Source organism: Lissotriton vulgaris, chromosome 7 (assembly GCF_964263255.1).
Source record: "Lissotriton vulgaris chromosome 7, aLisVul1.2, whole genome shotgun sequence".
NCBI lineage: Eukaryota > Metazoa > Chordata > Amphibia > Caudata > Salamandridae > Lissotriton > Lissotriton vulgaris.
In genome coordinates, this window is record NC_141695.1 from 364886765 (window position 1) to 364912527 (window position 25763).

A 25763-nucleotide genomic window follows, 5' to 3' on the forward strand; every position below is an offset into this window, starting at 1 on the left:
CCCCTCTCTGTCCCTGCATCCATCCAGGCTCTCCGAATACAAAAAGACTTTAAACTGAAATCGTCTACACCACGAAATAATGAGATACGCATTACAAGCTACATCGGCTTATACATTCCCTAATCTGCAGGCCTACTATTCCCATTCCTTCCCTTTAGAGCGTGCTACGCCCAAAATACCGCTTGTATCTCTAGCATTGCACCTAAAAAAAAAAGAGATATTTAGACATCTTTATAAACGAAATGAATCACACAGAGTCAGTTCAATTCAACGGGCCTACTATTTCCCTCCTCCGACACAGCGTGACCTCACAGAGCCTCTAGCACATCCACGTGACTAAACAGTCCTCGCAACCCGCCATAACCCCCAACAATACGCCGGACCTGCTGGGACCATTCTTTAGTACCATTTACATGAACACAAAGTCAGGCCACAGACTCCAAGGCTTTCGTCAAGAAAACTACAGGATGCTAGACTACTTTAAGCGCCGTTGTCAAGATTGTCATCACTTGTGAAGTTCCTTTGGGGATGTGCTAATTTAGACCAGCAGGATGCGAGCCGGGTGTTAGCTCGATAACAACAACAAAGCCCCCCCCCCAAAAAAAAAGAAATACTTACACTAGAAACGTGATACTTTTTCGCAAAACTTAAACAATGTCACTGAACGCAAATATTAACACTAGAAACCTGTAGTTTTTTTAACAATACTTATTTACTTTACATAACCATGCTTATTATTTTACAACTTTCCTCTACAGCGTGGTATGTAAAATCGTCTTATTCTACGTCTACGCTTTTACAGACTAAAGATTTTCTATGTTGCCTCAGTGAAACATTTCCGATGTTGCCTTCTTTTTGGTAACCACCATATTTCTTATACACACACATTAAGGGAGCCATCCGCAGCAGCCTCACCCTCACTCACCCTCAACCTCTCTTTCTATTTTGTTAAGGGTAACTTGCAGCCAACCTCTCTTGCTATTTTGTTAAGGGTAACTTGCAGCACACATTTCAAGACGAATTACAGTAAGGCTGAAAATGGCGTCTGGAAACGTTATGTTTTTTTAGATCAAAACTCCTATACTTTACATACCATCTACCACTGTATTTTAACGTTCCCACACACACATTAATGTAGGCATGCTATAAAAATAACAACACAACTTTGATGGCAAATACATCAGCTCAAAACATTTCGCCACACCTGTCTCTAGATTTATTTATTGCCAAACAAAATTATCTACCATCTTCTAAATCGCCCACTGTATTTTAACGTTCCCACACACACATTAATGGAGGCATGCTCACACTCAATGACCCTCACCCTCAACACCTCACCTACCCTCACCCTCACTCACCCTCAACCACTCACCCAACACATCACTCTCACTCACCATCAACATCTCACCCTCAACCACTCACCCTCAACCACTCACCCTCAACCACTCACCCTCAACCACTCACCCTCAACCACTCACCCTCAACCACTCACCCTCAACCACTCACCCTCAACCACTCACCCTCAACCACTCACCCTCAATCACTCACCCTCAACCACTCACCCTCAACCACTCACCCTCAACCCCTCCCCCTCACCCTCACTCATCCTCACCCTCACTCATCTTCAATACCTCACCATCACTAACCCTCAACCCCTCATCCTCAGTAACTCTCAACACCTCTATCACCCTTACCCTCACTCACCCTCAATACCTCACCCTCACTAACACTCAACCCCTCACTCACCCTCACTCTCACCCTCACTCACACTCAACACCTCAGCCTCACCCTCACCCTCCTACAGACACATTCAAGGCCCTCATCTTGAGCAATGATCACGATTTTTATTGTACAACTAAAAAAAAAAAAAATGGTGGCAAATACATCAGCTCATAACATTTCGCCACACCTGTCTCTACATTTTTGTATTGCCAAACAAAATTATCTACCATCTTTCGAAATCGCCCACTGTATTTGAACGTTGTCACACACACATTTGTATTTGAACCTTGTCACACACACATTAAGGGAGGCATGCTCACCCTCAATGACCCTCACCTTCAACACCTCACCTACCCTTACCCTCACTCACCCAACACCTCACCCTCACTCACCATCAACATCTCACCCTCACTCACCCTCATCCTCACTCCCCATCAACACCTCACCATCACTAACCCTCAACTCCTCACTCTCACTAACCCTCAACCCCTCCCCCTCACTCACCCTCACCCTCATTCACCATCAACACTTCAACATCAGTAACCCTCAACTCCTCACTCTCACTAACCCTCAACCCCTGCCCCTCACCCTCACTCATCCTCACCCTCATTCACCGTCAACACCTCACCCTCACTCAACATCTCACCTTCACTCACCATCAACATCTCACCCTCACTCACCCTAAAAACCTCACCCTCAACACCTCACCCTCAACACCTCACCCTCAACCACTCACCCTCACCTCACCCTCACCTCACCCTCAACCCCTCACCCAACCCCACAACTCTTCACCCTCAACACCTCACTCACTCAATACCTCCCCCTCACTCACCCTCACCCTCACTTACCCATAACACCCCACCATCACTAACCCTCAACCCCTCCCCCTCACCCACACTCACCCTCACCCTCATTCACCATCAACACTTCACCATCAGTAACCCTCAACTCCTCACTCTCACTAACCCTCAACCCCTGCCCCTCACCCTCACTCATCCTCACCCTCATTCACCATCAACATCTCACCCTCACTCACCCTAAACACCTCACCCTCAACACCTCACCCTCAACACCTCACCCTCAACACCTCACCCTCAACCACTCACCCTCAACCACTCACCCTCAACCACTCACCCTCACCTCACCCTCACCTCACCCTCAACCCCTCACCCAACCCCTCAACTCTTCACCCTCAACACCTCACTCACTCAATACCTCCCCCTCACTCACCCTCACCCTCACTTACCCTCAACACCCCACCATCACTAACCCTCAACCCCTCACCCTCACCTTCACTCCCCCTCCCTCACCCTCAACCCCTCACCCTCACTAATTCTCAACTCCTCAATCCCCCTTACCCTCACTCACCCTCAATACCTCACTCTCACTAATCCTCAACCCCTCACCCTCACTAATTCTCAACCCCTCAATCACCCTTACCCTCAGTCACCCTCAATACCTCACCCTCACTAACACTCAACCCCTCACTCACCCTCACTCTTACCCTCACTCACACTCAACACCTCAGCCTCACCCTCACTCACCCTCACCCTCAACCCCTCATGCCATTTTTAAGGGTACCTTGGAGCAGACAGTTCAAGTCGAATTACAGTAAGGGAGAAAATGGCGTCTGGAAATGTTTTTTTTTTTAAACAAAACTCCTTTACTTTACATACCATCCCGTACATACACACCAACATGAATCCCAGCATTTAAAATTACCCACAGACACATTCAAGGGGCGCATCCTCAGCAATGCTCACTGTTTTCATAGTAAAAATAACAACACAACTTAGATGGCAAATATTGTATCCAGCCTCTGACCCATTCAGCAACATACATCAGCTCATAAAAGTTCTCCACACCTTTTTCTACATTTATGTATTGGCAAACAAAATCATACACCATCTTTCTCATTCGCCCACTGTATTTTAACGTTGCCACACACACATTAATGGAGGCATCTGCAGCAATGTTCATTCTTTTCATACTAAACATAAACGCCACAACTTTGAGCCTGGATATTACAAGACTTACATTAAGGAACGCATCCGCAGATAAGTTCTGTATTTACAACACGTACACACACAGCAAAAACTATCCTAGCATTTAAAACTACCCACAGACAATTTGTAGGCCCGCGTACGCAGCAAGGCTCACGATTTTCATAATAAAAACAATAACACAACTTTTATGTCAAATATTGCATCCGGCCTCTGACCCATTCAGCACCATGCATCAGCTCATAACATTTCCCCACACCTGTATTTACATTTATGTATCGCCAAACAAAATCATCGACCATCTTTCTCATTCGCCCACTGGATTTTAACGTTGCCACACACCCATTCATGGACGGCTCCACAGCAATGTTCAGTATTTGCATACTAAACATAAACGCCACAACTTCGCCACAACTTTCAGCCTGTATATTACAAGAGTTCTATGTTTAAAAGTGAAACTTTGTATACTTTACAAGCTTTATATATTCCATTTTTAAGGCTAACTTCGAGCAAACAGTTGAACTTCAATTACACTAACGTTAAATAAAAAAAAAAAAAAAAAAAAAACTTTGCTTTGTCAGTTCCGAGCTAACTCTTATGTGCGCTTAAGGGAGTTGGCCAGGGAAGTCTACTGGCGCGCCAATGTCGAAACTCCATTTGCATACACATTCAAACATTCACACTTCCAATTCGCGCACATCAGCTAGTGTGACTTTTCCTTGGGGCAAGGGAAGGACTGCGAGCCGGGTGTTAGCTCGAGAACAACAACAAACCCCCCCCCCCCAAAAAAAAAAAGACTAACAGTAGAAACGTGATGTTTTTTCGCTAAACTTAAACAATCCCACTGAACGTAAATACGAACATTAGAAACGTTATTTTTTTTTAACAAAACTTATTTACTTTACATAACCAGGCCTAGTATTTCACAATTTTGCGGTACAGCGTAGTATGTAACATCGGCCTATTCTACTTCGACGCTTGTACAGACTAAAGATTTTCGATGTTGCCTTCAGTGAAAAATTTCCGATGTTGCCTTCTTTTGGATAACCACCATATTTCTTATACACACACATTAAGGGACGCATCCGCAGCAGCCTCACCTTCACTCACCCTCACCCTCACTCACCCTCAACCCCTCATGCTATATTTAAGGGTAATTTGGTGCAGACAGTTCAAGACGAATTACAGTAAGGGAGAAAATGTCGTCTGGAAACGTTATGTTTTTAGAACAAAACTCCTATACTTTACATACCATGCCGTACACACAACAACAACAATCCCAGCATTTAAAATTACCCACAGACACATTCAAGGTCCGCATCCTCAGCAATGCTCACGATTTTTATAGTAAAAATAACAACACAACTTTGATGGCAAATAAATCAGCTCAGAACATTTCGCCACACCTATCGCTACATTTATGTATTGGCAAACAAAATTATCTACCATCTTTCTAATTCGCCCAATGTATTTTAACGTTGCCACACACACATTAATGGAGGCATGCTCACCCTCAATCACCCTCACCTTCAACCTCTCACCTACCCTCACCCTCACTCACCCTCAACCCCTCACCCTCACTAACTCTCAAACCCTCAATCACCCTTACCCTCACTCACCCTCAATACTTCACCTTCACTAACACTCAACCCCTCACTCACCCTCACTCTCACCCTCACTCACACTCAACACATCAGCCTCACCCTCACCCTCACTCACCTTCAATCCCTCATGCCATTTTTAAGGGTAACTTGGAGCTGACAGTTCAACTCCAATTACAGTAATGGAGAAAATGGCGTCTGGAAACGTGATGGTTTTTTAACAAAAGTCCTATAGTCACTCACCCTCAACGCCTCACCCAACACCTCACCTTCACTCAACATCAACATCTCACCATCCCTCACCCTTAACACCTCACCCTCAACCCCTCACCCTCAACCACTCACCCTCAACCATTCACCCTCAACTACTCATCCTCACTCACCCTCCCTCACCCTCAACCCCTCACCCACACCCTCAACACTTCACCCTAAACACCTCACTCACCCTCAACCCCTCCCCCTCACTCCCCCTCACCCTTACTCACCCTCAACACCTACCTCACTCACCCTCAACCCCTCACCCTCACTAACTCTCAAACCCTCAATCACCCTTACCCTCACTCACCCTTAATACTTCACCTTCACTAACACTCAACCCCTCACTCGCCCTCACTCTCACCCTCACTCACACTCAACACATCAGCCTCACCCTCACCCTCACTCACCTTCAATCCCTCATGCCATTTTTAAGGGTAACTTGGAGCTGACAGTTCAAGTCCAATTACAGTAATGGAGAAAATGGCGTCTGGAAACGTGATGGTTTTTTAACAAAAGTCCTATAGTCACTCACCCTCAACGCCTCACCCAACACCTCACCTTCACTCAACATCAACATCTCACCATCCCTCACCCTCAACACCTCACCCTCAACCACTCACCCTCAACCACTCACCCTCAACCATTCACCCTCAACTACTCATCCTCACTCACCCTCCCTCACCCTCAACCCCTCACCCACACCCTCAACACTTCACCCTAAACACTTCACTCACCCTCAACCCCTCCCCCTCCCCCTCACTCCCCCTCACCCACCCTCAACACCCCACCATCACTAACCCTCAATCCCTCACCCTCACTAACTCTCAATCCCTCAATCACCCTTACCCTCACTCACCCTCAATATCTCACCCTCACTAACACTGAACACCTCACTCACCCTCACTCTTACCCTCACTCACACTCAACACCTCAGCCTCACCTTCACTCACCCTCACCCTCAACGACTCATGCCATTTTTAAGGGTATCTTGGAGCAGACAGTTCTATTTGAATTACAGTAAGGTCGAAAATGGCGTCTGTAAACTTTATGTTTTTTTAAAAAAAATCCTATAGTCTACATACCATGCCGTACACAGACACCGACAACAATTCCACCATTTAAAATTACCCACAGCCACATTCAAGGGCCGCATCCTGAGCAATGCTCATTATTTTTATAGTAAAAATAATACAACTTTGATGTCAAATACATCAGCTCATAACATTTCGCCACACCTGTCACTCACCCTCACTCTCACCCTCACTCACACTCAACACCTCAGCCTCACCCTTACCCTCACTCACCTTCAATCCCTCATGCCATTTTTAAGGGTAACTTGGAGCTGACAGTGCAAGTCGAATTACAGTAAGGGAGAAAATGGCTTCTGGGCACGTGATTTTTTTTAACAAAACTCCTATAGTCACTCACCCTCAACGCCTCACACAACACCTCACCTTCACTCACCATCAACATCTCACCCTCACTCACCCTCAACACCTCACCCTCAACCCCTCACCCCCAACCCTCACCCCCAACCCCTCACCTTCAACCCCTCACCCTCACTCACCCTCCCTCACCCTTAACCCCTCACCTACATCCTCAACACTTCACCCTAAACACCTCACTCACCCTCAACCCCTCCCCCTCACCCTCACTCACCCTCACCCTCACTCACCCTCAACACCTCACCATCACTAACCCTCAACCCCTCACCCTCACTAACTCTCAATCCCTCAATCACCCTTACCCTCACTCACACTCAATATCTCACCCACACTAACACTGAACCCCTCACTCACCCTCACTCTTACCCTCACTCACACTCAACACTTCAACCTCACCCTCACTCACCCTCACCCTCAACTCCTCATGCCATTTTTACGCGTAACTTGGATCAGACAGTTACAGTCAAATTACAGTAAGGTCGAAAATGGCGTCTGTAAACGTTATGTTTTTTAACCAAAACTCCTATAGTCTACATACCATGCCGTACACACACACCAACATCATTCCTAGCATTTAAAATTACCCACAGACACATTCAAGGGCCGCATCCTCAGCAATGCTCACGAATTTCATATTAAAATTAACAACACAACTTTGATGGCAAATATTGTATCCAGCCTCTGACCCATTCAGCATCATACATCAGCTCATAACATTTCGCCACACCTGTCTCTACATTTATGTATTGGCAAACAAAATCATCGACCATCTTTCTCATTCTCCCACTGTATTTCTACGGTGACACTCACACATTAATGGAGGCATCTGCAGCAATGTTCTGTATTTTCATACTAAACATAAACGCTACAACTTTGAGCCTCTATATTACAAGACTTACATTAAGGGACGCACCCGCAGCGAAATTCTGTATTTACAACACGTACACACACAGCCAAAATTATCCTAGCATTTAAAACTACCCACAGACACATTTAAGGGCCACTTACGCAGCAATGTTCACGATTTTCATAATAAAACGAAGAACACAACTTTTATGGCAAATATTGCATCCGGCCTCTGACCCGTTCAGCACCACACCTGTCTTTACATTTCTTTTTTGCCAAACAAAATCATCGACCATCTTTCTCATTCACCCACTGTATTTTCACGTTGCCACACACACATTAATGGACGCATCCGCAGCAATTTTCAGTATTTTCATACTAAACATAAACGCCACAACTTTGAGCCAGTATATTATAAGAGTTGTATGTTTAAAAGTGAAACTTTGTATACTTTGGATGCTTTATATATGCCATTTTTAAGTGTAACTTCGAGCAGACAGTTGAAGTCCAATTACACTAACGTAAAAAAAAAGGCCCTTTGCTTTGTCAGTTCCGAGCAAAATCTTATGTGGGCTTAAGGGAGTTGCCCAGGGAAGTCTACTGGCGCGCCAATGTCGAAACTCCATCTGCATACACATTCAAACATTCACACTTCCAAGTCGCGCACATCAGCTAGTGTGACTTTTCCTTGGGGCAAGGGAAGGACTAAAAGCTTTGATCCTTTCTTAAACCAAAAAAAAAAAAAAGATTCTTGCATCGTTACCCCCTATTTAAGCAGAGGGACGGGTCACTTTAAGTCATACTCTCTTTTTACCTGCGAGGACAGAACTTCGACTTACAGAACGGCGCTGTACTTGCTGCTATCGACCAACAGCCACTGAAAAATTACGGCATTCAATCTTAGAACGTAAGTGCATGCAAGTTTTATTTCTATACATCTAAGGGACAGTATTGATACATTTACTTGCGTTTATTAGAACGGTTACTATATCAACATTGCACCTGTGTTAAATTATTCTGCGACATGTTTGTTTGCAAATCTACATTTTCTATGGTAATACTTAGCAAAGGACTACGTAATTTCTCAAACAGGTCATACCTTTGTTTAAACCAACCGATACATATTGTTTTTTTTTATCGTTATCTCTTGTAGGTTATTGGTACGCTTTCAACATTTGCTTGATAGGGGGAAAGAAACTGCGCACCAACATATATCATGTAAGTACAGCCAACTGTTCACTCTTCTACACAATTTTTACTTCCGTTCCTAACACTCCGACTCGCCACACAGAACATTCCTTCCAATAATTCAAGGCACAACATAAGTTTGGCACACACCCATTCATTCTTATATTTAATGCAACACAGTAACTACTCCTAATTACAACATGACACACACACCTTCTTTTTACGTCTGTTACTATTACCTTTTCACGCACACACGGTTAAGAACACATACTATATAACACGCACGGCGAATTGAGTGCAACCACAACAGAACACTCCTTACGATTTTTGTCACAGCTTCACAGCAATACAGTAAACAGGATGATCGGACTGAACAGTGAACAGAGCTGCAGCTTACACTACTCACACACACCTTGTCAGATTATCTTTCAATATTACACGCATACCGCTTGCATTCTCAGATTAAATGTAACACAGTAACCAGTGCAAGTTACAAGATGACACATACGCACCCTTTTTTTTACATCTATTAGTATTAACTTTTCACGCACACACTGTTAGGAACACATACTATATCACACGCACGCCGAATTGAGTGCGACCACATTAGAACACTCATTACGCTTTCATTGACAGCTTCATAGCAAGACAGTAAACTGGATGATCGGACTCAAGAGTGAACAGAGCTGCATCTTACACTAATCACACACAGCCTGTCACATTAGGCAAAACACTGACTGCCACCCTTATACAGCACGTGCAACTCCTACGCAATGTAACATCATAGCAGTTCGCCACTACAGCACCAAACTTTCAGTCAGAACTTCTAATTGCACATTAATTTGCACGTAAACAGGCAACACTTTACAACATTTACGCAGAATGCATTCATTCGCAGCTTTACTTGCACAGTTAGTAATCCAAGTTACAAGCTGACACACGAAAACAGCCGCTCGTACAACTACTAGTATTACATTTTCACAAGCACACATCATATAACACATTAGCCAGGATTAGCTGCCTACCCAAAAAAAAACTTGACCTTACACTTACTACACTATTCACAGGCACATTGGAACATTAGGGGGAATAGTACAGTCATAATCCGTTCGCAACACTTCGCCACACCACAACAAACTTTTCATACACACAATCCACGATCAAGGGGACTTTCGCCCACACCCTCTATTACATGGCTACTCACAATCTTTCTCGCAGGTGAAAAATTTACTGTTTACTTTGTGTCCAAGGACCGCATCGGTGGGGGCAGGGTTAGTGGTTAAGGGTCGGGGCGACAGCAACAACATAAAACTGACCATGAGGTTAATCACAGGACCCTGCAGCCGAAGGCTTCGTGCACTGAGCCCTCCCGGCATACACATAATTTTCTCGCTCTCTTTCTCTCGCGGTCTCCCTACATCTCTATAGCTCTCTCTCCCTCTCTATAGCTCCCCCTCCCTCTCTCCTGTCTTCCTCTGTCTCACTCTAACTGTGTTCCTCCCTCTGTCTCACTCCCCCTCTCTTCTTCCTCCTCTCTCCCTCCCTCTCCGTCTCCCTCCCTATCACCCTGCATCTCACTCCCTTTCTCTTCCTCTCCCTCCATTTCCCTTCCTTTCCCTAACTTTCCCTTCCTCTCTGTCTTTGTACATAACTCTCCATTTGTCTCCCCTTTACTCCCTCTCTATCTTTCTACATTACTTGCACACTAACTGGGTACACTTTCAATATTACACGCACACCGCATTCATTTTCATATTCAATGCAATATAGTAAGTAATCTAAGTTACACGATGACACACACACACATTTTTCGGTACGTCTCGCACTATTAACTCTTCACGCACACACTCACTCCCTCTCCATCCCCAACAACAATTCCAGCTTTTAAAACTACCCACAGACACATTCAAGTCCCACATCCTCAGCAATTCTCAACTATTTTCCTAATACAAATAACGACACTACTTTAAGGGGGTCGTTATTTTTGGAAGCCTCACACACACTCACCCTCACTTACCCGCAATGCCTCACCCTCACTCACCCTCACCCTCACTCACACTCACCACCTCACCCTCACCCTCACTTACCCTCAACGCATCACCCTCAGTCACCCTTAACAGCTCACCCTCACTCTCACTCACCCTCAACGCCTCTCCCTTCCTCACCCTCACCCTCACTCACCCTCAATGCCTCACCCTCACCCGCACTCACCCTCATTCTCACTCACCTTCACTCACCCTCAACACCTCACCCTCACTCACCCTCAACGCCTCGCCCTCCCTCACCCTCCCTCACCCTCAGCCTCACTCACCCTTACTCACCCTCACCCACCCTCATGCTCATCCTCACTCACCCTCACTTACCCTCACTCACCCTCAGTCACCCTCAGTCACCCTCACTCAACCCCTCACCCTCACTCACACTCACTCAACCTCTCACTCAACACCTCACTCTCACTCACCCTCAACACCTCACTCACACTCAATTTCACTCACCCTCAATTTCACTCACCCTCACTCATCCTCAACACTTCCCCCACCCTCACTAGCCCTCAACACCTCACACACACACCCTCAACACTTCTCCCTCAACTCCTCACTCACCCTCACTCTCACTCAACACTTCAACACCTCAGCCTCAGCCTCATCCTCACCCTCACTCACCCTCAACACCTCACTCACCCTCAACACCTCATTCTCACTCACCCACGCTCACCCTCATCCTTACTCACCCTCAACTTCTCACCCTCACTCACCCTCAATCTCTAAGCCTAACCTACCTTCACTCACCCTCAACCCCTCACCCTCACTCACACTCACCCTCACTCAACCTCATGCTCACTCACCCTCATGCTCACTCACCCTCAACACATCATCCTCACTCACCCTCACCATCACTCACCCTCAAACCGTCACCCTCACTCACCCTCACCCTCACCCTCACTCACCCTCAATACCACTCACCCTTACTCACCCTCAACCCCTCCCCCTCACTCACCCTCACCCTCAACACCTCACCTCACCTCACCTCACTAACACTCAACACCTCACCCTCACACTCACACCTTCAACATTTCACCCTCACTCACCCTCAACCCCTCACCCACACTCACCCTCTATAGCTCCCCCTCCCTCTCTCCTTCCTCTTTCTCACTCTAACTTTGTTAATCCCTCTGTCTCCCTCCCCCTCTCTCTTCCTCCATCCCCGTCTCCCTTCCTATCACTCTCCCTCTCACTCCCTTTCCCTTCCTCTCACTCCATTTTCCTTCCTTTCCCTCACTTTCCCTCCCTCTCCCTCACTCTCCATCTCCCTCACTCTCCCTCCCTTTTACTCCCTCGGCATTTCCCTCCCCTTCACTCCCTTTCTGTCTTTGTACATTACTTGCACACTAACTGGGTACACTTTCAATATTACACGCACACCGCATTCATTCTCAGATTCAATGCAACACATTAACCAGTCCAAGTTACAAGATAACACACACACACATTTTTTTACGTCTCTCAGTATTAACTTTTCACGCACTCACTCACTCTCTCTCTGTCCCCCTTTTCCTCCCACTTTAATTAATTGTGGGTTTATATAGCGCTAGGATAGACTCCCGGAGGAGTATCTCCGCGCTTCGACCGCTGCGAAACCCTTCCTGGCTTCCCTGAGAGATGGTCCCTTAATGGGTATCTCCAGGGTGAGACCAGGCATCCCCGGCGGTCTGGTGGGGCCGTTAGTACAGATGAGGCAAGCTTATGCCCAGAGTTGCCGAGTGTGATCGCTGATCAGAGTGGGCACCGAGGCGAGAGAATTATCGAGTCCGCTGACCCTGGTCCAGAAACCTGCCGCGTCGGGAATCGAACCCTGGTCCCGGGCCGTCCTCTGCTCTCGGGTCTGCCGCCTCTAACCAGTGAGCCACACTACTGCACTCCACTCCCTCTCTCTCCCTCTATCATCTCACCCTGCCTGTGTGCCAGCCGTGGCGCATACACTCACAGCAGCACTAGAGCTCTTAACAGGTCTTTAAAAGACTATTTACATGCTAATGTGGCCTTTATGGGAAAAATTCGAAAAAATATATTCTAACCATTATGTTTTTTTTCTCCTTTCAGATTATTAAAACAACAACAAAAGAAACAGAAGTTAAGGTAAATACTACTTTGCCACTTAGTTTAAAATTTGTTAAAAGTTCATACCTTACAGTCCCCAAAAATATTTGTTAGTTCACAAACCTTCTTAATTTACATTTGTTGATAACAACATTTCAGTATAACTTATAAGATGCAGAGATGCTTGAAAGCAAGTTACCATCAAGGGAATAGCAAATTTAATAGCAAATCACAAGGTAAGCAATGCTTACCAAATAGTGCTTTTGCTGTCTTGCACAATTTATGCAAGCCAGTAACTACTTGGAACTCTAATGATCTGCATTATATAATGGACCGTGGGGACGCTTTATATCTCCAAATGCATTCTATTAACAAAGAAACACTTATGCATCCAGATGACCTGCCAAGGTATATAGACCACAATCAAGAGATATATTCACTTTTGCTACGGAATGCTTACTACGGTGATGTCCTTAAACGTTTTGATAAAGCCTACCCAGATATTAGCACAGCATTAAATGTTACTATTAATAAGCACTGTGGTGTTCTACTTTGTATGAATGTTTATGTAATAGCTATTTTCAAACATATGCAATCATACTTTGTATTTGATTCACATAGTAGGGACCATGAAGGCATGCCTCATTCAAACGGAACATGTGTTACAATTGCATTTAATTCGTTTGAAGGGCTAATTCAATATGCTATGAAACTAGCATATAACTTTACACATCAGGCTGAGCAATGTGTCCAATTTGAATTAACACCAATAGATATAAAAGTCATTAAAAGGAAATCCTTTACAAAAGCACTTACTGTGCACAAAAAAAATAGTCACCTACCGCAAGAAAGAAAAATTTGGGTACATACTACTGAATGTACTCCTAATCAGACGATAACATCAACATCAATGTCTTCTGATGATTTACTGAATAAAAGTAAGGGAGGGAATAGCAATAGTAATCATTTAGCACAATTACCAGGTAATAGTAAAACTATACAGGGAACAAATAAACAGTCTCGGAAAAGAAAAAGGGATTCAAGTACATGTCCAAATAAAGTTGTACAAAGAAAAAAAGTTAATACAGCTGAAGAAGACATTACCAACAGTCAACTAAGTGCTACTGATAATAACATACCCATATTCACGCAGGGCCAAAGACAGAAACGAGGTAAACAAATCCATACAATCATTCGCAAATTCCACCGGGAAATATTGCATGGGCCAGAGTACATTTGTACTCTTTGCAATCAACTGTGGCATAAACAAACGTTGCTAAATATACGCAGTGTTAGCCAATCCGAAATTTTCAACAAGTGTAACATTAGTAACAAGAAAACCAATTTTATTTGTAAGACTTGCTATTATTACATTCGCAAAAACAAAATACCACCATGTTCTATTGTAAATGGCATGGGCTTCCCAAATGTACCAGTTGAATTAGAATTATATGATTTAGAAGAAAGATTAGTTTCACCTAGGATACCATTCTTACAAATTCGGAGTCTGCCACGCGGTTTTCAAAAATCATTATCAGGTGCAGTAGTTAATGTACCTGCAGATGTTATGACAACTGTTACAATTTTACCAAGGCAAATTAATGACGCCATGACAATCCCAGTGAAATTAAAAAGGAAATTAATCTATAAATCATATACACATTATGAGAATATTAGACCAAATACAGTAAAAAAGGCAGCTACATGGCTAGCTAAAAATAGTACAATGTTTAATGAATATGGTGTTACGATTAACCCTGACTGGGAGTATATACCTCCAGAAATAGAATCTCACAATGAGACTTCTGAGACAAACAATTCATCTGATAGTTCTGACAACATAGAAGCTGGGAATTTGGATACTATGTTAACAAATGAAACTATTACTAGTAATTCGCTGAATGTGTTAAGTTTCGCTCCAGCTGAACATAACACGCCAAGAGGTTTATATGAGGATAAAGATTCAGAGTTTTTGGCTTTCCCTACTATTTTTTGTGGTGAACGAAGGCCTAACAATAAGGAAAGACACATACCGGTACATTATAGTACTATTTGCCAAGCAGAGTTAAGGAGTTATGATAGAAGAGTCGCTAAATCTATTACTAATGTGTTTTTTAAACTGAAGAAATTACATATTAAGCAGATCCATGGTAAAATCAACATTTCCATCAGAAAACATTTTACAGATGGAAATAAAATAACTGCTAAAGACATTAAATGTAATATTGCCAATGTTTTACAGTTTAATGAGGGGTACAAAGTATTAAAAACTATACGCAGTTCACCTCCATATTGGGAAGGTTGCAAAAAAGATATTTTTGCAATGATAAGGCAACTTGGCATACCCACTTTCTTTTTGACTTTATCTGCTGCTGAAACAAAATGGCACCATTTAATAAATATACTATTGAGAGTTAGAAACTTAAAGGAATGTACAGAGGAAGAATTCTTAAACATGTCTTGGGAAACTAAAAGTAAATTAATACAAGAAGATCCAATAACATGTGCAAGACAGTTTGACTATCAAGTTAGGAAATTCTTTAATTGTGTTTTGCTGAATGGCACTAATCCAATTGGGGAAATAGTAGACTACTTTTACAGAGTCGAATTCCAACAAAGAGGTTCTCCACATATACATGCATTACTCTGGGTAAACAAAGCACCATTGTATGGTGTTTCACCAGTGGAAGAAGTCAATAGCTTTATTGACAAATATATCACTTGTCATAAGTCTGAGAACCCTGTTTTACAACCGTTAATAAATCTACAAAGGCATGGTCACACCAAAAATTGCAGACGTAAACAGCAACGGACATGCAAATATCAATATCCAAAATATCCAATGTCAAGAACGCTCATATTAGAGCCATTAACACTTGAGGAGACAAATAAGCAATGGCAAGATAATATGAAAATAATACATGAAGCTATGAATAATACTACTTTTAATACACTTTCTTTTGAGGAATTTTTAGACTTCATTAAAATGGATGATAAAGAATATATTACTTCTATACAAACTAGCTTACAAAAAACAACTATTTTTTTAAAAAGAACACCAGGCGAATGCTTCATCAATAACTACAATAGTACTCTTTTAGAAGCTTGGCGAGCAAACATAGACTTGCAGTTTATACTAGACCCTTATGCTTGTGCAGTCTATATTATCTCATATATCAGTAAATCGCAAAGAGGAATTAGCAAACTTCTAGCGCAAGCTGCTAAAGAGGTAACAAGCAATAGTAATATCAAAGATCAACTTAAACACATAGGAAACAAATTCCTCAACTGCACAGAAATTAGTGCTCAAGAAGCAGCATATCTAATTCTTCAAATACCATTACGGAAAAGCTCACGATCATTTGTATTTATTAATACTAGCCGTCCAGAGAAAAGAACTTATTTAATGCGTGATATCGAAACTATTAATAACTTGCCCGAAAATTCAACTGACATTCAATGTGAAAATATTATTATTAAGTACTGCAAACGGCCACAATCATTAGAGATGTGCACGTTAGCAGACTATGCGGCTAATTTCAACTATGTGAAGAAAAAAACACATGGGAAAGAAATAAATGATTGCGAAGATTTACTTGCAGAACAAAACTTTTACAGCTCAGATGAGGAAGAATTAGAAATAGAATGTAGTGACGGAAATAAACAACAACAGAAACAGAATTATGATTATGCTTTAAATAAGCGCAGACAAGGGAAAATAATACGCTTTTGCAGATTTAACAAAAATAATGAACCAGAAGAGTATTATAGAGAAATATTAATGTTGCACTATCCATGGAGGGAAGAAGAAAAAATACTAATCAACAAGGAAACTTACTATGATAGGTATCTGGAAGTTAAAACATTTGTTGACACACAACTAAAAATCTATAACAAACAGCATGGCGAAGTTACAAACATTATTCATGAACAGTGTCATGAAAATGTAATTTCACCTCCTCTATCACCAACTGTTAATATACAGACAGAAGACCAAAATCCAGAACATAATAATAGATATGATTTGGCTCTAGATTTAGGAATTAGAACTACAACTGAAGAACAAAGCTCAACTAACGTTATTTTACCCAATGAAAAATACCAACAACTTATGCAAAACTTAACGGAAGAACAACTTAAATTTGTTTACCATCACTTGCATTGGTTTAAAACTACAAGCACTCCATGCTATACTTTTTGCACTGGAGGGGCTGGTGTTGGGAAAAGTTTTGTAATATCTGCACTATATCAAACTTTACTACGCTACTATAACACTAAGGCCGGTGAAAATCCTGATAATGTTTATATCTTACTTACTGCTCCAACAGGAAAGGCTGCCCATAATATTAATGGCAAAACACTGCATAGCACTTTCAAAATACCTGTGTCGCAAAGTTTGACTTATAAACAACTGAGTCATGAACATAGAACTGCTCTACAAATGGAAATGATGCATGTTAGAGTTGTTATTATTGATGAAATTTCAATGGTAGGACACAATATGTTGAATTTTATACATAACAGGCTTCAAGAAATTAAATCATCTAATGAACCATTTGGAGGAATTTCTATTTTAGCCATTGGTGACTTTTACCAATTAAAACCTGTATTTGACAGATACATTTTTCAGGATTCTACACAAATGTATGGTCCTTTAAGTGCTAACTTATGGAAAGAACATTTTAAAATTTTTGAATTAACAAAAATTATGCGCCAAAAAGAAGATCTACAATTTGCTCAATTACTAAACCGATTGAGAGAAGGCAAGCATACTGAAGAAGATATTTCACAAATTAAGCAAAGGGAAATACAACCTGATGAGAGTTTATTAGAAACAATTCCATATATCATGTCAACTAATCTAGAAGTTAATGAAATTAACCAAAAGGTTTTAGAACAACATTGCAAAGATTATCCAGTCTACATAACAGTAGCAAGCGATACCGTCAGTTCTGATTTGTCTGAAAATGTGAAAAAAACGATTCTTAAGCAACTGCCCAAAGATCCACAGAAAACAATGGGCCTTTCACATACATTACACATTGCCTTACAACTTCGTTATGATTTAAGTTGCAATGTGGATGTCAATGATGGTTTAACAAATGGCGCAACTGGTGTTGTACAATTAGTTGAATTGATTAACAATACACCTATTATTGTTTGGTTGTTATTTGACAATCCCACTATAGGACAAACAACCAGACAACAATATAAACACTTATTTCATTCACAAATACAAAATACATGGACACCAATACATGCTATAGCTAGACATTTCCAATACACTAAAAAATTTATTACCATTATACGGAAGCAATTTCCTTTACGCCAAGCATCAGCACGCACTATACATCGCACACAAGGTGCAACTCTCGAACCACTTTATATACACTTTAATAACAGCAAGATTCATCATTTGCATTATGTTGCTATTAGCAGGGCAAAATCAATACAAAATGTATATGTACACAATTTTGATGAACGTAAAATTTTAGTACATCCACAAGTTAATGAGGAAATGCACAGATTAAGGACAGAAATGCCACTTGAAATACATATCCCACAGTTACATACATACAGTGCACATTTCAATATCATTGCACACAATATAAGATCACTACAGAAAAATTTTTCATCTATGGTAGCGGATAGGAATATATTACAAGCAGACATTATTTGCTTAACTGAGATCAACACTACAAGAAATGCTACAGCTAATGATTTCACGATAGAACAATACCATCACATTATATTTGATAAATTTCATACATACAACACAAACCATGGAATGATTATGTACTACAAAAAAGATTTATTTATATTGCCTATTTATGAGACACTTGAAGGGATAGACATTTTACATTTTACTCTACAGATTGATAACACAGATTACCTTATTATTATTTTATACAAACCACCCCTAAAAAGTATAACTTCTCTTTTTGATTTCATCACAAATATTACGGATTTTTACCCCACACACAAATTGATTATTATAGGGGATTTCAATGTGGATGTATCTCAACAAAATGCAAACAGCAAGCAATTACTTGGATTCTTTGAAACAAAATTACAATGTCAACAACTCATTAACAGTTACACAACTAACTACCAATCCATTTTAGATCATATATATACAAATGACCAACTACACAACTATGGTACTTTAGAATGCTATTACAGTGATCATAAAGCAATATGGGTTTGTATTTAACATGTTATATCACATTTTCTATTTCAGATGATGTCTATTGAAGAAATAATGAACATTAATACCGATGACAACAAACCATACCAGAAACCAATAAGAGTTAATGTCATCAACTGCTCAGGGAAAACTACGTACAAAAATGCTAAACAAGAGCAGAAAATTTTATTCCATTTGGCTTTAGCAGATAAAACTGGAACAATAAAATGTACTTGTTACCAAGAAAATTTATATGAGCAAACAAAAAATAACTGTGGACTACTGATACGAAACTTTATTACCAAAAACAAAACAATTTTAATTACAAAGCAAACTAAAGTAACCAAATTTCCCGCAATGACAATCGAGGAGGGCCTGATCCAACAAGCAAACAACATTTTGCATCCGCCTGCACCATCGGCTTCTCCCATCAAGGAAATAAAACGGGCAAGTCTAAAAAGTCTGATGACCGTGTCAGGGACAATAATTGCCGTAAGTATGAACACAAACATGTCATCATGTCAACTAAAAAAAACATTGTCTCGCATTTGAAAAGTTGGACTTATTAGTATTGTAAATGACATATCTTATGTATTTTTTACTTTTTAAAATTGCAAGTCTAAATAGTCTTATGACTGTTTCAGGGACAATATGTGCCAGAAGTATGAACGCAAACATGTCATCATGTCTACTAAAAAAATGCATAGTTGGCTTACACACAAATTACACATTTAGGGGCCCGATGTAGGTAGCCCTTTACCGATCCCAATCGGCCGAAAATACCGATTTTCGGCCGTTTCCGATCGGTAAAGGGCTATTGAGATGTAGGGGCACATTTTCGGTAACTTTAGCGAATCTGTATCATTACCGAATCGGTAAATTTACAGATTCGGTAATATGTACCGAATCGGTAAAATCATTACCGATTCGGTAATATTTACCGATTCGATAAAATTACCGAAAATGCAATGTTGGTAGGCAATGTACCTTCTGCACATGGCTTACAGAATCGGTATTTTACCATGGAATACAAATCCATGGTAAAATACCGATTTCGGTGTGCATGCACATGTGTGCATGCACACCTATGTCATGTGACAGGCAGACCTGCCCTTAGGGCAGGTATGCTTGCCACATGGCACCTGTGCCTTTTTTGGGGGTGCCAGAGGGTGTCAAAGTGACACCCCCTGCACCCTTCTGAATTCTTTAATTACCGATTCGGTAAATACCGAATCGGTAATGCCTAATCATTCCTATGGGCTTCAAAGCCCATAGGAATGAATGGGCATTACCGATTCGGTATTTACCGATTCGGTAATTAAAGAATTGTTAAGGATTCGGTAACGAATCCAGATGTTGGGACCTACATACCATTTACCGATTTTAAAATACCGAATCGGTAGGATTCGGTATTTCAAAATTGGTAAATGGGATTTACCTACATCGGGCCCTTAGTAACTTCACTAACAAGCTCAAAAAAGGTTGCATTATACACTCTTTCACACTATGTAGAAAGTAAGAGTTTTGGGAAATATAATAGGCCAGTGCTTTGGGGTATACTACAAATTCAAGTACTCTCCACAAAGCCATTTTTTACAAAAAATAATGCAATATGGTAGAAAGGATGTTCATTTGGGTCGTGAAATATAATACATTATATTGCCATTCATACAACGCACTAGTACTATGTGTTTTTACTGTCACTATTTTATAGAATGGTTCTTTTTGGGTTTACCAAAAGGACGCAAAGACTGTCTTTACATCAATGCCTCACCCTCAGTCACCCTCACTCACCCTCAACACCCCACCCTCACTCTCCCTCAACACCTCACCCTCAACAATTCACCCTTAATGCCTCACTCACCCTCAATCTCACTCACCCTCAATCACCCTCAACACCTCCCCCTCACTCACCCTCAATCACCCTCACTAGCCCTCAACACCTCCCACTCAAAAACTCTACCCTTCTCCCTCAACTCCTCACTCACCCTCACTCTCACTCAACACCTCAACACCTCAGCCTCACCCTCAACATCAATCACTCACCCTCACTCACCCTCATCCTTACTCACCCTCAACTTCTCACCCTCACTCACCCTCAACACCTCACCCTCACTCACCCTCAACACCTCACCCTCAACAATTCACCCTTAATGCCTCACTCAGCCTCAATCTCACTCACCCTCAATCACCCTCAACACCTCCCACTCACTCACCCTCACTCTCCCTCACTAGCCCTCAACACCTCCCCCTCAAAAAGTCAACACTTCTCCCTCAACTCCTCAGTCACCCTCACTCTCACTCAACACCTCAACACCTCAGCCTCACCCTCAACACCTCACCCTCACTCAATCAATCACCCTCACTCACCCACACTCACACTCATCCTTACTCACCCTCAACTTCTCACCCTCAATCTCTCACCCTCAACACTCCATCACTCTCACTCACCCTCAACCCCTCACCCTAACTCAGCCTCACTCACACTCACCCTCACGTAACACCTCATCCTCACTCACCCTCACTCACCCTCAACCCCACCCTCACTCACCCTAACCCTCACTCACCCTCAACACCTCACCCTCAATCACTCACCCTCACCCTCACCCTCACTCATGTCATCATGTCTACTAAAAAAATGCATAGTTGGCTTACACACACAGTACACCTTTAGTAACTTCATTAACAATTTTAAAAAAAAACGCATTATACACTCTTTCACTCTATGTAGAAAGTACGCGTTTTGAAAACTATAATATGCCAGCGATTTGCTCTATACTACAAATACAAGTACTCTCTACAAAGCCATTTTTTGCAATAAATATTGCTATCATTTAGGAAGGATGTTCATTTCGGTCGCTAAATATAATACATTATATGGCCATTCATACAATGCACTAGTAATATGTGTTTTTACAGTCAGTATTTTATACAATGCTTACTTTTTGTTTAGGAAGAGAACGCAAACACTGTGTTTACCTCAATGCCTCACCCTTAGTCACCCTCACTCATCCTCAAAACGTCACCCTGACTCACCCTCAACACCTCACCCTCAACACTTCACCCTCAACGCCTCACTCACCCTCAATCTCACTCACCCTCAATCACACTAAACTCCTCACCCTCACTCACCCTCACTAGCCATCAACACCTCCCCCTCAAAAACTTAACACTTCTCCCTCAACTCCTCAGTCAACCTCACTCTCACTCAACACCTCAGCCTCACCCTCACCCTCACCCTCACTCACCCTCAACACCTCACCCTCACTCAATCACTCACCCTCACTCACCCACACTCACCCTCATCCTTACTCACCCTCAACTTCTCAACATCAATCACCCTCAATCTCTCACCCTCAACACTCACTCACTCTCACCCTCAACTCCTCACCCTAAATGACCCTCACTCAGCCTCACTCACACTCACCCTCATCCTTACTCACCCTCAACTTCTCACCCTCACTCACCTTCAATCTCTCACCCTCACCCTCTCACCCTCACTCACCCTCACCCTCACTCACCCTCACTTACATTCACCCTCACCCTCACGTAACACCTCATCCTCACTCATCCTCACTCCCCATCAACTCCTCACTCTCACTCACTCACAATCAACACCTCACACTCAATAACTCACCCTCACCCTCACTCATGTCATCATGTCTACTTAAAAAATGCATAGTTGACTTACACACACATTACACCTTTAGTAACTTCAATAACTAACTCAAAAAAATTAGAATTAGACACTCTTCACACATAGTAGCAAGTACGAGTTTTGAAAACTATAAGATGGCAGTGCTTTGGTGTATACTACAAACACAAGTACTCTCTACAAAGCCATTTTTTGCAATAAACAATTCAATCTTTTAGAAAGGATGTTCATTTGGGTCGTTAAATATGATACATTATATTGCCTTTCATACAATGCACTAGTAATATGTGTTTTTACAGTCACTATTTAATAGAATGCTTTCTTTTTGTGTAGGAAGAGGACGCAAAGACTGTGTTTATCAATGGGCAAGATACCCCACTCAAATCGATTACAATAAAAGATGCAACTGATGATATAAAAGTGACACTGTGGAGAGAAGCGTCACTATTTAAAATACATCTTGGCAAATATGTTACCCTGACTCACGTCACTGTACATGAATTCAATTGCCAAAAAATATTGAATACAACGCGCCATAGCAAAATGGAGGTAAGCACAACAAACAAAACCTTTTGCAATTATCTCTTTCAGCCACTCTTGGACTTTCACCCAGTCTTGCCCTTTCACCCACTCTGCCCCTTGCACCCACTCTGGACCTTTTACCCACTCGGGAGATTTCACCCACTCGGGAGCTTTCACCCACTCGGGACCTTTCACCCACTCGGGACCTTTCAACAACTCTGGCCCTTTCACACACTCTAGGCCTATCACCCACTCTAGACTTATCACCCACTCTAGACTTATCACCCACTCTAGACTTATCACCCACTCTAGACTTATCACCCACTCTAGACCTATCACCCACTCTCGACCTATCACCCACTCAAACCCTATCAACAACTGGGACCCTTTCACCTACTCAGTCCATTTCACCCAATGTGTCCCTTTCAACCACTCTGTCCCTTTCACCCACTATAGGCCTTACACAAAACATAAAGTATACAAATTTAAAAACTAATTGTTGCTTTTGTTTTCTCTCAACAGGTAACAGCCCCACCAGAGGAAAAGATGGACATTCAAATTTATGGTGTTGAAAGCTCTACAGAGCAAAATAGCATTATCACAATAAAAGTGACAAACACAGACGAATATCAATCTATGCCCATCGAAAACGAGATCTTAATTAAATGGTTTATGTTAGATGAGGAAGTTGACAACATCGGAGATGCCCTTGTCCATTTTTTGCCACAAACTTTTGAAGTTGTCTTTTGTAATGGCCAAATCATAAAGATTCTGAAAGAAAAAGACGATGAAATATGTTCTGACTAAATTTTGCATGTTGCCAGGATATCTTATTTTTGTACAAAGTTAAACAATAAATATTTGTGTTTTTTTTTCAAAAATAAAAAAGTGTGGAATACAAATTTTACAACTTCTATGGTAATTTTTTCAATACAAAAGGCAAATTATAACTAATACACTCAATTTATACAACATAGTCACACCCACATACAACATTCAGCCAATCCATTTGACATTACAAAAACATATACAAAATACACATACTTTGTAGCTTGCACGCACTACAGTAGTATGTATGAATGAGACTGTTGTTGTGCTAAATACGCCTGTGCTGGTGCAGAGTTATGCTGTGTTGTTGCTCAATGTTACTGTGGGGGGCCGAATGATAAGGTGGTATTGCTGCGTGTTGCATTGGTGGACATCACAAATTAGGTTGTTGGGAGAAGTGCAACTGTTGTTGGGATGAGTTATGCTGTGGTGGTAATAGTTGAACACTAACACAGCACAACTCATCATCAACACATCACAACAACAGCATTAGGAAGCACCACACTAACATCACTCATCAACACACCAACATCACTCTACACCACCACAACAGCATCATTCTACAACAACAACATACAAAAACACAAACACACTTTACATTAAAATAACAAGTCACACATGCAAAACACTCACTTTTGCCAATCACACCCTCACTCACACTCACTCACCCTCAACTCATCACCCACCCTCAATTACACTCACTCACCCTCAACACCTCACCCTCACTCTCCCTCAACACCTCACCCTCACTCACCCTCAACACATCACCATCACCCTCACCCACCTTCACTCACCATCAACACCTCACCCTCACTCACCCTCACTCACCCTCAACACCGCACCCTCAAACCCTCAATCACCCTCACTCTCAACACCTCTCCCTCACTCACCCTCAACGCCTCACCCTCACTCACCCTCAGCCCCTCACTCACCTTCAGCCCCTCACCCTCACCACCTCACCCTCAATCACCGTCATCCTCACTCACACTCAACACTTCATCCTCACTCACCCTCAACACATCTGCCTCAATTACCCTCAACCACACTTACCCTCAACATACTATCACACTAAAACAACACACAAACACTTACCACCACTGCACCACTTCACTCAACCTCAACACCTCACCCTTAAACTCTCACTCACACTCACTCTCACTCATCCTCAATAACACACAACACCTCAACCACACTCAGCCTCAACTCCTCAATAACACTCAGCCCCTCACCCTCACTCACCCTCAACACCTCACCCTCAATCACACTCAACACATCACCATCACCCTCACCCACCTTCACTCACCATCAACACCTCACCCTCACTCACCCTCACTCACCCTCAACACCGCACCCTCAAACCCTCAATCACCCTCACTCTCAACACCTCTCCCTCACTCACCCTCAACGCCTC

At 42.2% G+C, this 25763-nt stretch overlaps 1 protein-coding gene across 1 annotated transcript; it reads left to right on the forward strand.

Moving 5' to 3' along the window:
- The first annotated feature begins 9006 nt into the window (after nucleotides 1-9006).
- LOC147701651 (uncharacterized) lies at nucleotides 9007-24409 on the forward strand. The gene is made up of 5 exons (XM_086928677.1): nucleotides 9007-9093; nucleotides 13164-13199; nucleotides 19402-19839; nucleotides 23336-23551; nucleotides 24047-24409. Exons 3-5 carry the CDS (start codon nucleotides 19402-19404, stop codon nucleotides 24329-24331), a joined length of 939 nt encoding a protein of 312 aa, XP_086784803.1. The 5' UTR covers nucleotides 9007-9093; nucleotides 13164-13199; the 3' UTR covers nucleotides 24332-24409.
- Nucleotides 24410-25763: the final 1354 nt, after the last annotated feature.

Coding starts and splice junctions, on each gene's coding strand:
- LOC147701651 (XM_086928677.1), top strand. CDS start 19,402: ATGATGTCTATTGAAGAAATAATGAACATTAATACCGATGACAACAAA. Junction 19,840..23,335: donor TGTCAGGGACAATAATTGCC/GTAAGTATGAAC, acceptor CTTTTTGTGTAG/GAAGAGGACGCAAAGACTGT. Junction 23,552..24,046: donor CGCGCCATAGCAAAATGGAG/GTAAGCACAACA, acceptor TTCTCTCAACAG/GTAACAGCCCCACCAGAGGA.